The sequence below is a fragment of the Mobula hypostoma genome, chromosome 4 (genome assembly GCF_963921235.1).
Source record: "Mobula hypostoma chromosome 4, sMobHyp1.1, whole genome shotgun sequence".
Lineage (NCBI taxonomy): Eukaryota > Metazoa > Chordata > Chondrichthyes > Myliobatiformes > Myliobatidae > Mobula > Mobula hypostoma.
The window spans coordinates 58,559,248-58,572,558 of NC_086100.1; the positions used below are offsets into that span (position 1 = coordinate 58,559,248).

A 13,311-nucleotide genomic window follows, 5' to 3' on the forward strand; every position below is an offset into this window, starting at 1 on the left:
ACCCCGGCCTTTAATGGTAGCAATGAGAACAGGACATGTCCTGGATGATAGGGCCCTTAATGATGGATGCGGTCTTTTTGAGGAATTGCCTTTTGAAGATGTCCAAGATGCAGGGGAAGCTGGTGCCCTTGATGGAGCTGGCAGAGTTTGCAACTTCCTGTCGTTTTTATTCTGATTCTGTGAAGTGTCCTCTCCATACCAGATGGTGACTCAACCAGTTAGAATGCTCTCCATAACACAGCTGTAGAAATTTGCTGGTCTTTGGTGACATTCCACATCTCCTGAAACTCCTAATGAAATAACCATAAGTCAAGATTTTGGAACTTGTTACTGAGGGTATGATAGTGTTGATCACTGAGCTGTAATCAATAAACAGAAGACTGGTATAGATATTGCCATTACCCAGCTGACCTAAGGCCCAGTGGAGAACCAATGTGTTTGTATCCACTCTGGACCTTTTGTGGTAATAGGCAAATTGCAGTGGGTCCAGATCCTTGCTTATGCAAGAGATGATTCTGGCCATGACCAACCTCTCAAAGCAGCAGCCTTTGTGCAGCTCACCCTGCTCTTCTTGGGCACTGGTATGATTGTTGTCCTTCTGAAGCAGGCCGGGACCTCTGATTACAGCAGCTAGAGATTGGAAATGATGTGCTGGAACTTTGCCGCTAGTTGGGTGTCACAGGTTTTCACTGTCCTACCAGGTTCACAATCAGGACCTGATGTCTTACGAATGATCATCCTCTTGAAAGATGTTCTGACGTCTGCCTCCAAGACAGAGATCACAGCATCACCAGATGCTGCAGGGATCCGCACGGGTATAGTTTTATTCTCCCTTTCAAAGCGTCCATAAAAGGCGTTGAGCTCATCTGGGAGTAATGCACCACAGCCATTTATGATGTATTATAATGTATTTATTCGCTTTGTAGAATGTATTAGCCTGTAAACAACCTGAGCTGACGTGCCTCCGCTTTCTTCTCTAGCCTCAATATTTGTTTCGCTTTTAAATTAGTCTTCCGTACTTCGTACCTGGACTTCTTGTATAGTTTTGGATCACCGGTCTTGAATGTCATAGCTGTTGGTTGGGATATGTCTGGTATGTTCTTGAAGGCACACACATATCCACACAAGTACTGATGAAGTCGGTGAAAATTGTGGCATATTCATTCGGATTCGAAGATGGATCTCTGAAAATTTCCAGTCCACCGTTTCAAAGCAGTCCTGTAAGCACTCTCTCGCACCCCCCCCCCCCGGCTTTGACCATATCTCCGTGGTTCTCAGCACTGGGGCTCTGACCCTCAGAAACTTTCCCTACGGCGGGAGTAGATGCACAGCCAGGTAATCGGACTTGCCAAAGTGCGGGCGTGCGATGGCACAGTAAGCGTTCTTGATGAGCATGTAAAATATGCTAACGGCTTTTTTTTGGTGGCCGAGAAATAAACATCAGTCTGAGATGAAGAGGAACCTAAATGCTGTCTGAAGCTTACCCGCAGGGAAAGGGGTCCGATATGGTGAACTTCCAACAGAATACGTTCGATAACCTGCGTTGTCATGAACATCGCTCTCTGGCCGACGGTGAAATCGGATCAGTACGTTTTAAAATATCTTAAATTGTTGGCAGCTATTGTTTTAATACCATTAAGTGTCAATTTGTGTGGACAAACAAAACTAACTGTTCGCATCCACTTTGGTGTCAGACTGAATCATAGGTCTCTCTCTCTTCTCTCTCTTTCTCCATCTGTCGCTCTCTCTCTCTTTCTCCATCTGTCGCTCTCTTTGTCTGAGGCTCGCCGTTGGTCGGGGTCGACCGGGAATGTTGCGTGACTGCTGCCTACGTGATCTTCTTCCACAGCGTACGCAGGCACGCTGGGGCAGTACGATAAGGAGAGCGACCTGATGCACTCGACTCCCTCTATCCGGGCAGCTGAACCAAACGAACAGCAGAGACCGATACAGTTTGGCCCCAGCTGCGTCGAACGTGTTGTTTGAACATCGTTGAACTCGGCGTAGGACTGCCTTGGGGACTCCAGTTCCGGATTTTCCCCAGGGTTTACTCCCGAAGTCTTCCCCATGAGTGGGTATAGCCTCAAGGCAGCGGAGGTTTGAGTCCCTTCTCCTTGATAAACTGCCCCATCCGCCGGAAGCAACTGGTTTTATGTTGTCAGTAACCTGCCTTTGCCCCTTCTTCTGTCAGTAGAAATGGTTCCGCCGGTTAAACCACACATGAAAGTCAGAAGTTGTACTTGGTTGTCAGAAGCTATTCGAGGTGCACCCCATTGGGAACATTTAATAGATAGTGGAAGCTTATCCTCACTGCCACCCCCGGCTATGACAACCTTAAGGAACCCATTGACCTCTACACAAACTCTAATCTCACGTCGCTCACGCGAACGCGATACGTAAAATGGTGAATTTAGTTTTATTCTGCTCTTACTGTAGCGTGTTTTCTAGCACACGCAGCCATCATTATAGGATATGATATAGGATCTTAATCAAAAGTAAATCGCTTCGCTAAATCCCAACACGCAGTTGTACCATGTACGTAGGGCCTCAGGTCCGGGTGAAAAAGAATTCGGGGGGTTCCGGGAGATTTCACCCTGCCAATGCACCCCATCATTGATTTAAAACATCCACTGTCAGCCCTTGCCTTACTCCTTAAGAGATAAAACAAACTCTTCGCTGACAAATAATAAACGACTTGTAAACCTGTCATAACACTCATTTTTTCACTTACTATATTTATCCGCGGAATGATACATCTCTATTGCTAACTACTACTGAATAGAGAAGGTAATTCGCAATGCATCACGTCGGTGGGTATGGAGTTATGTTTAGTCCCGACTCCGCAAGGACAACAGATCTTTTTTGTTAAAGATGTATTAAATACATTTTATTTTTATTTACAATTCTGCAATTTTCGGAGCTCCATTACTGTTATTAACTTGATTTTAGACAGCAAACTTATTTAATGAGCTGAATTCAAATTCGCCATTTAGTCCTTACGATGCCGGACCAATTTCAGGACCATTGTTTATTAGTTCCCCCAGCCGTCTTGGACCCAACCATGCCGCTGAATCCAGGCGGGGGTGTCGAGGGGGTGGTTCTGGACCTGTGCAACCCCCTACTCACCTAAGATCCACTCACGCACACACTGTTCCTTTCTGAGCAGTGGGGTAGCCTCATCGCCCCACTGACTTAAAGGAACCATCATCATCCTATGGGGTGGATAGCCAGAGAGAAAGAGAGTCCACTATGCCACCGTACCCAGTCTATGGCCAATACATGTAAAGTATAACATATCCATGGGCTTTTCCTTTCTTGGATTTCAGGATCAAGTGCCTTGTCGATTAATCTTTAAACCCTGTAAAATGCAAACTTTCCCGCGCTTTGGCCTGTTATATGCAACACTGTTATTTATCCGAGCACTCAGTACCCAGCTACAGAATTCAGTCGCTGTTAATAGCTTGTTTCTCTTTTGGTATTTATAATAGCTAAATTGCAATACTTGTGTCATGAAATTATTTTAAATAGTATATGAATATTGTAGAATGAATATACGTTTTCTTCTCTGCTGGGGCGGGACACGATCCAACGTTCACTAATTGTGATTTTATGTCTGGCATGAAGCCCACTGGAGACAAATGGCGGATGAATTAATTATTTTCATCCACCGGCTGTTATATCTGGTCAGCATAACTATTTATATCTTTGCGAATGGCTGGTCAGGATAAAACCAAAATGACCCAAAACCATGTTTCAGGATTTAATCCTTAAAACAAAAAAAAAATGACTTTAGCTACCGCAGGACATATTTTGTGAAATTGTTGAACTGTTTGAAAAAGGGCGGCAAATCTCTACATTTCTTATTGACAGAAATGCAGATTTTTAGCCTTTTTGAGTTTGCTACCTCTGCATTGTATCCTGTTCGGATTTGCAAACGGGTCCAATGCCCTCTCCAGTGTAGCTTGTCAGTTCTGCTGGCGGCGGAGGCCGCGGTCGGTGAAATGTGATTCAAATATTAGGTGAATCTCCGCCAGTTCTGAGGGCGCTCCGTGCCACCGCACAGCGATGCAGCGCCACCTGCCCGTATCTGCAAAACCGTGCGCACCAGCCAACGTGCCGTTGTCCCGTTCTCACCGCATCTTCATTCAAATCCACGGTGGAAGGAAGCTCAGATGAATTGCAATATTTGTTCCGCGCATTTTCATATTAAAATGTAATCAATGTTTTACCGTATGAAGAAATAAAATTTAAATATAAATTTTATGTAGTATTTTATACTTACATTGAATATCACAATCTATTATCACGTTATCAATAGCAATAAACAATTGCAGTTTGCTTTTCTCATGAAACAATCAGTTGTGATTGTATAAACTGTATTTGCACCTGTTTCTGCCTTTCTAAGGATGTGCCTGGAAACTCAATTCAAAGTTCCTAGTCTGACGAATTGAATGGCTTGTTTTAATCGACGAGGTTTCATGAGTGGTCCCGCCGCTGGGTGATTCAAACAACCTTCTGTAAGCACGAGAAAATTTTATTGCTCAACTGTACAGCCACCTCGCCGCGGAGAACGGAGAGGGTGTGCGAATTTAAACTAAATGCAGGATGTTCCAGGCTCTCTGAAACGTTCGATTGACCCCCCAAAGATGGCTTGCTTGCTCTTACTTTACCTCTACTACCACAGAGCGAACTCAGAGCATCTGCCATGCTGAAAAGACACCCATCAATCTGGGGAACCGCCAGTGCCGTAAGTTAGACGTGCCGCGCCTTTGAGATAAATATGTATCCCGTAATGTGGCAGAGTCCGGCTTAGCGAGCACCGAAAGGGGCGTATTATATTTATTTTTTGTTAAATTATTTCGCTAGTGGATGCATTTAGCCTTTGAACTGAATACATAAAAGACTAGCCTGGGCACTGTTGTTCAACCGCATCCGCGAATACAGTTAATGTGTATCCAATTGTGGTCGTTAATGTTAAAAATGTGCAGAAGTTCTGAAACGGCAGTGGTTGTTTGGTGCGTCCGAGTTCATTTCTCCAGCACACTTGGCCCAATATGCTCAGCGAAACCTAGGGTGAGCGCGAAGGATGGATAACGTTTCTCCGACCCTCATAATCAGCTTAGATTTATGTAAGCAATATTTCTGAAGGCACCATTTTTCATGCCAGGCTTCCCCTCGGCTGCTGATCATTGCATTTAGTGGCAACCTGCATCCCCCTCTCTAAAAGTGGAGGGTAAAGGGGGGGGGGAACCAAGATCATTATCCTCCTGAAAAGCTGCATACTAATCGGCTAGATCTATGCATCAGCAAGTTGGGCATGGTTTCTTGCCAGTGCTGTACTGGAAAGGGTCCATTCTGTCAGTGAATGGGCTCGTTTCACGGGCGTTGATGCACTCAATGGTGCATCAGTCTCGGGATGAGAGCGGACGGGCCACTCGCCGCTATTCTCTCATTTACTAGTTTCGGGGCAAGAAACCTCGCGATTTGGGAAGCATAGCTAGAGGGGGTACGCCACAATGCGATTATACCCCATTAGTTTCTCGGCTCTTTAAGGCGCGGCGTGTCTCCAGGAGAGTTTATTTTGGATTCGCCAATCAGGACCAGAGCCCCCAGAAAGTCTTTCAGTCCTTTCCTACAATTCGATGTATTTTAAATAAACCGAACCTTAAATAACGACACCAGTGGTGCAGAATTTGCCCACCATTTTGATTTACAGGTTCTCTGCCACACTTACTCAGCCCCAGGGTGGTTTCTACTCAAGCGTCCTGCAGCTCACTGAGAGGCTGCTGACGTCCCGCTTTATTTTTCGGCTCTCTGAATTCACTGTCCTCGGTGCGGCCTCTTTAAGCCTCTCAGACTCTCCCCCTGCCAGTGTTTAAACAGAAAAAGATTGAATTGGTGGTTGGGGGAGGGGAAGGAAGAGAGGGAGGGGGGTTGGGAGAGAGGGAGATAGAGATTGAAAGAGAGAGAGAGATCGAGAGATTGAAAGAGAGAGAGAGAGAGAGAGAATGCAAACTGCTGTTGTAGTCGAAATTAGTCCGAATCCTTGAACAATAATTTCGCGTGTGCTCCTTAAGGACGAGGGTAACTGGTTCTCTTTCTTTATTATAAAAAAAAAGGAAAGACGACGTTGAACTGCCATCATCTCCGCTTTGAACAGTGTTCATTTGGCGCAGGGGAGACTGAGCATGGTGTTAGCAAGATTTAAGTGAATAAGATTAAAAGGAGGAATGGTGCGACGCTGCCGGCTGCATCCTCCCGTCTCTCTGGAGATCAAACGGGAAAATGCTGGAGACTCCATGCACAGCGGGGCAGTGAGTTCGTGGGCAATTACTGCAAAGCACTGAGTGGCGATAGCATCAGAGGAGCAGATCGTCGTGGCTTTATTGGGCAATGGATCTAATCTCCAGTCAAGTGTCTGTGGAGGCGCAGCATCTGTGTCTGCCTATCTGAACGCTCCGATCGTAAAAATGCCGTTGGTGACCCAGTGAACAGGATGATATTATAGACACTGCTGATTTCTCGGGATCGGCGAAGTCCCGTCCATTGCTTCGAACTCATCCCACGGAAGGAACCGAATCCATGAAATCCGATTTCCCCCCCGAGACTACACGGGAGAAGTGAATGCGCGCACCCGGTTTGTGCCGGCGCATCCTCCACACACTCCTCGAGGCTCGCTCCAGTCACCTGTGAGTCCTCAAAGCTCATCCCATGACGTAAAAGGAAAATAAGGAATCTGATCGGGAGACAAGTGATTTTCCGATGCATTCGAGCATCCCAAATGTGCTGGTGCATTGGCTGGAAGCGGCAACCTCCAAAGGTCCCCGCAGCCTGCAGTGAGCTAAAGGCAGACTTTTCTCACAACCATCATTGAGAAGGCAGAGACAGGGAGCGAGGAAAAGAGAGAGCAGGAAGAGCGAGCTGCATTTTAAATATTCACTTACATTCCTATCACGTCGGCATTTTCCTCAGACTCTCCAACAGCGGGAGTGAAGACAGCTCCAGCAAATCTTCAATACTTTTCACTTCTTCCACTAAAATCAACTGCAGAGGGTGAGTGAACTGCTTTATTACGGACTTCGCTCACGGTCTAAAGCTGCTAAAAGCCCGTTTTAATCCGCGGTAGGATGCTTAGGGACGTTTCTTGGAGGCGTTGGTATAATGGAATATTTTTGGGATTGTACCTGCCTTTTAAGATCGTTAAAATAGCTTTATGTAAATAGCGCCTTTGCCTGTTCTCACCTCGCCCTCACACTTAATCAATTATCTCAATATCACCAGTAGAATTTCTATTTCTGAACTTTCCTTTCCATTGTCCTCATTTTCTGGTCCTTGTAATTAACCTTTTGATTTTATGTATTGAGCTGTCATTGCTCTACGGCTCTCGATAGGGGATTTTTTTTTTTGCTCTCTCGTTTTAAATCCAGAACTTGTTCAACTATAGGTCGTCCAAAGAGGATGAAAGCCATTTATTATCTGGAAACGCTTCGCCTTAATCTTGGGAGATTATTATAAGGAAATTCATCAACTGGAAACGATGCAATGCCATCGTTATGCGCAGAGTCCTGTTTTTTTTTTACTTTCTCTAATTAAATCCAATGAAATGGACATTACACAGACAGCATCTATAATTGCAAATACATTTGAACCATTTGAAGAACGATCACGATTGACAATCTGTTACAAATTTATCTGCAAATTTCGCTACGTGGTTAATCAGTGAGGTTACGATCGTTTTGGTACGACATTATTCTACATTTGCTCTTTCTTATTTGCTCAGTCTTTCCACCCATAAGGTGATAGTGGTGAAATGTTCGGGTAATTTCTGAACCACAAAATTAATAGATGTTGTCCTGTCCAGTATCCGAGAAATCGAGTTTCCACACATTCTATGGTTGTGTTCGGCACTCCGATTTGGAGAGTGCAAATGATTGGATTATATTTTAAAATATCAGAGTACTGTTTATATAAGGGGAAAATAGGGCAACAAAAAGGGATTCTGTGCCCACTGAGCACAAATAAGTCCATATATCTCCACCTTAGTTAGCCTAAACGTTTTGATATAGTTTCTGTCATTGGAAACAGTCACCGATTAAAAAAAATGTAAAATCATTGAGTAATGAGGGAGAACTATTAATCAATCCAAAATCAGCAGCAATACTGCAGAAACACCGCCGTTATCACAAGCACTTTAGATGCTGTCAAATTCCAGGACATTACTAATATATTTGTGTTTTGTATTGCTTTATTGGTATTTCTATAAGTGTATAATATGTGTAGAGCTCTTTCATATGAGTTAGTGGGAGGTACGAAAACTGTATGTTTTGCCATTCTTTCTATATTGGCAAGGTTGTGTCCAAATTGCTAGGGCGCACACGTTTGTTCACGGGAATTTTAAAGTCTAATCCATTTTCTACGTGTCTTCTGTATGCAGTCTTTACATCTCGAGGAGGTCCCATACGGCAATCGCAAGAGCTGCTGTACCTCCAGCCACACAGAAAAAAAATAAGGATGTTCTGGATAACTCTTTTAAGCACAATAACTTTAGGATGGAGTACGACGATTCCACTGATGGAGGACTCCAAAGAGTTTAATGAACCTTGCATGGAGCCATGCTACTGCGAGGAAAAGGAGAGTTTTTTACATATACACTGTGAAAGTAAAGGTTTTACAAACGTTAGTCAGATTACTGAGTCATGGAAAAGACCATTTAAACTCTACTTGCAAAGGAACTCTATGAGGAAACTCTATGCTAACAGTTTTCTTTTTCTAACCAACGCAGTATCGATTAACCTTGGAAACAATGCTTTGCAGGACATTCAAGCAGGTGCCTTTAATGGCATGAAACTTCTAAAACGTTTATACTTGCACGAAAACAAGCTGGAGGTTTTCAGAAATGATACCTTCTTGGGGTTGGAGAGCTTGGAATATCTACAGGCTGATTACAACGTGCTCAAAAGGATAGACGGAGGTGCATTTAGGAATTTCAATAAGCTGAAGGTGTTGATTATCAATGACAACTTGATACCGCTGCTTCCTTTCAATCTCTTCAGGATGGTTTCATTAACGCACATAGATCTGCGTGGTAACCGTTTAAAGACGCTGCCTTACATTGGGACGCTGGAATATATTGGCAGAAGCCTAATGGAGATTCAACTGGAGGAGAACCCTTGGAACTGTACCTGTGATATTATGCCATTAAAGACCTGGTTAGAAAGCATACCGTATACAGTTCTAGTAGGTGAAATCACTTGCGAGACTCCATTCCATCTGCATGGCAAGGACCTGAGAGAAATCAGAAGCAGTGAATTGTGTCCACTTTCTAACGTGGAAGTGGAAGTCAGCTTGGGGGTTCCACAACTTGCTTCCAATAATGACAATGCGTGGCCTACCAAACCTTCCTCCATGTCTTTATCTGTTACTTATACAGCTTCTTCGGCTGAATATAAGGCATCGGGAAAATTACCAAAATCAACCAAGACCCCGAAGACTTTAAAAGCACAGCCAACTCTACGCAGCTTTCATTCAGGTCAAAATCAACCCGTTATTGCTGGCTACCAGACCAGACCACCAATTCCTATCATTTGTCCCGCTAAATGCGCTTGCAGTCTGCACATAAACGATTTGGGTTTGACCGTACAGTGCAAAGCTAAAGGGATTGAAAACATGTCTGAACTCATACCAAGGCCGTTGAATGCTAGGAAGTTGTACTTAACCGGAAACTTAATTCAAAAAATCTATAGGTCAGATTTCTGGAACTTCTCCAGTTTAGATCTACTACATCTGGGAAACAATGGTATTTCCTACATACAAGACGGTGCTTTCATGAATCTTCCAAATTTAAAAATCCTTTACCTGAACAACAACACCATCGAACGCCTCACTCCAGGCATGTTCAGAGGGCTACAAAGTTTGCAATACCTATATTTTGAATACAACGTTATACGAGAAATCCAGCCAGCGGCTTTCAGCCTGACGCCTAATCTCCAGCTATTGTTTCTGAACAATAATCGCCTACGGACTCTTCCAAACGATGCTTTCACGGGCACCTCTCTGGCCCGGCTCAGCCTAAGGAGCAACCACTTTTTGTACCTACCAGTGAGCGGAGTGCTCGAACACTTGGACTCCATTGTGCAGATCGATCTGAACAACAATCCCTGGGATTGTTCCTGCGATCTAATGGCACTGAAGCAGTGGGTGGAAAAGATCAGCACGGTTATAATGGTTGGTGATGTGCTCTGTAAGACACCTGAGTTTCTGAGCGGGCAGGATCTGAAGAAGGTGGACTCTGAGATATTATGTCCCGAATTAAAGCATGCCGCCGCTTCTCCAGCTCTGCCTGGCTCGGGTGCGGATGGCAATGTGATTTCCACAGCGACGGGGTTTGGATTCTCTTCACAAGGTGGCGCCATTCCCCTTTCAGTCCTTATTCTGAGCCTCCTGATTATTTTCATTTCCGCCGTATTTATTGCAGCTGGACTCTTCGCTTTTGTGCTCAGGAGACGCAAGAAATCGCCCTTTAGCAGAAGGCAGGACGTGGATTTGACTGGTGTGCAAATGCAGTGCAGGATCTTCGAGGACAGAACTGCCAACTCACCCGAGAAAGCAGCCAGCCATGTCTATGACTACATTCCCCATCCTGTCACTCAGATGTGCAACAACCCTATCTATAAACCACGCGAGGGAGAGATAGAGGAGGAATTCTCAGAGACTCAGGAAAACAACGCAAATTACAAAGCCCTGGAGAAGGACAAGGAATGGAAAATGTCGCTGTCCAATAGCAACCTTAACACAATAGTTACAATCAACCAGACGAACGATTTTGCCAGTTTTCCGGAAAATGGGGTGATTTACCCCAGCGTGCTGGAAAGAGAAAGGCCAGCTCACACCGTTGGTTTTGTAGACTGCCTCTATGGCACTGTGCCCAAGTTAAAAGAGCTGCATGTCCACCCTCCTGGCATGCAATATCCTGATTTACAGCAAGATGCCAGGTTTAAAGAAACGATTCTTTTTGGCTCCTCTGGCCGGGGTTATCCTGACCAAACCCAAAGCGAATACCTCGAGTTAAGGGCCAAACTTCAAACTAAACCAGACTACCTCGAAGTCCTAGAGAAGTCGACGTATCGATTTTAGTTATTACATCAACAGAAATTGAACCCAAACATCGCATGTTTAGAAGGTAAAGGGAAATAATTCACCACCCCCTCATTAAGTTGCTTTGGACGAAAGGCCATATTCAAATCATACTCAATGAAGTGCCTTTGCAGACTTTAGCCAGCAATGATATCAGTCATATTTTTTTATGGAAACGAAATCTGACTGTGCCGTCTATAATAATTTCGAGGCCTGGTTATCGATCGCCATATAAATAACCCCATTCATTACTGGCAGAAACTTTGTTCACTTTATTTGGTAGGAAATAATGGCTCTTTTTCTCTCTTGCTCTCTCGTCTAAGTAAACGCCGAGGGCATATTCTGTGAAACATTTGACTGCAGTCTTGCTGCATGTGTGAAACTGCCGGGGTGTGACTTGCTCAAACGACAAGACGTAAACTTGGTAATTAAAATGACTGCAACGCTTTATCGTTCAGTGTTATTTAATTTTTTTATATATATTATATATATAAATATATATTATACTCGAGAGGAATATAAAGACTACGATGCATCTAAGGATTTCAATTTGTCAATATGACGCGAAGATTTTATTATAAACACGCACTTTCTTAAAAAAGCTCGTCAATGTTGATGCTTAAACCACTAACAGCTTTGTAAGAAGCACTTTTAATGTTTTCTCTCTCACACACAGACACACACACACGCATACAAATATACACACAAAGATTACAAAATGTGCATATTTATTCTGTAATTTCCGTGAACGATCAATGTAAAGTTAATAATGTTAACTCAATGTAGTGACTGCGTCTGGTAAAGCTTTCATAATAAAAGGTGTTCAAACTATGCAGTGACATGTAGACATTGTGTATTAGTAGATTATAGCCGGGTTAAACGGACAAAGAATGCTTCAGAACCAGCTACATTTAAATTTATAAACGATGCTTCCCCGAATCTAAGAATATTGTTGCATAATTTAAATCCAGTCTTATACTTTGTCTTGTAACGGGTCGCTTCTACCCCTTCCCGGTATCTATAATTAGAAATGTTGCTGGGAAACAATCTATTCCCCCTGAGGTGACACGAATAGTTACTGAAATTTCAAGCACAGGTTAGATAAAATGTTTCAAATGCAGTCCAGCTTTCAGCTTTGCAGCAAGCTTAGGCTGACTGAAATTTAGACCGGGCATTCTGTTTCTATCAGATTGTGGATATGGTGAAGATGGCCAAAACAAGATGCCGAATTTTAATGTGAATACAATTTTCCTTGATAAACTGTAGGTAATGCTTAAAATAAACAATTCGATTCAGTAAATGTCACATCTTCATCTAATATAGTTGAATATTATTGTGTCAAAACAAATGCAAAAGAAGCATCAGCTGTGAATTTTGGACGATTTTAAGGGATGCACTGTATTCTTGACGTCCTTAGTTATAGGAACTGGGTTTGAAGAATGTAGAGCAATAACAACTTAAACATCCCCTGCTAGTTAGCCGGTTGTAATCTGTTGGAAAGGATAGCTGCAATGGGAGCCAATTGCTAACTGCAAGTGTTGTAGCAGTTGGCAGGAAAGGAACGTGCTAACTCCAGCAGAGGGCATCGTGTTTCAGACATAACGATTTGATGCAACGACTGCATGTAATAATGCAAAATGTAATCTATTTGATGCATCTTGACGCCTGACTCTTTTTCGAAGCAAATTGCTGACGCATTTCCATTCTCTCCCTGATGAGTTATGATCCAAATGTGAAATTATTTTCTAGTGCCACTCCAACTTGAAAATTTGCTGCTCCCTAATGGCAGATTTACTAAACGAATCTGAACTTCTGGCTTATTTGTAAATCCACTAGTCAGACTATATTTTAAATATTTTACTGCAATTGTCGGTATTATATTTTTGAGAGTTCAGCACTGTGCTGGCCAACAGGGATTTCACAGTTGCGTTGAAATTAACGCGCAGTTCTAATCTTAATCTCCTTTTAGTTCTGTTTTTGCTGCAGGCATTTTGTACACTGGTGAACATTAATCAGTTTCTAAGGACCAGGACCAAAATACTTCGGATATTGTTTTAAGATTTATTATTTTATAAATCCTATTACACCACTGAGTACTAAACTGTGTAATACATACGAGTTTATCTTTAGCATCAGCAGCGACGCTGAAAACGAACTTGCAATTTGCTTCTCTACCAT

At 43.3% G+C, this 13,311-nt stretch overlaps 1 protein-coding gene across 2 annotated transcripts; it reads left to right on the plus strand.

Moving 5' to 3' along the window:
* The first annotated feature begins 4,600 nt into the window (after positions 1 to 4,600).
* slitrk3a (SLIT and NTRK-like family, member 3a) lies at positions 4,601 to 11,956 on the plus strand. 2 transcript variants are annotated; one of them, XM_063045833.1, is made up of 3 exons: positions 4,601 to 4,747; positions 6,120 to 7,053; positions 8,435 to 11,956. In XM_063045833.1, exon 3 carries the CDS (start codon positions 8,512 to 8,514, stop codon positions 11,131 to 11,133), a length of 2,622 nt encoding a protein of 873 aa, XP_062901903.1. In that variant the 5' UTR covers positions 4,601 to 4,747; positions 6,120 to 7,053; positions 8,435 to 8,511; the 3' UTR covers positions 11,134 to 11,956. The 2 variants fall into 2 exon arrangements, with proteins under 2 accessions (XP_062901903.1, XP_062901904.1); XM_063045834.1 differs by lacking the exon at positions 4,601 to 4,747 and having other exon boundaries at positions 6,012 to 7,053.
* Positions 11,957 to 13,311: the final 1,355 nt, after the last annotated feature.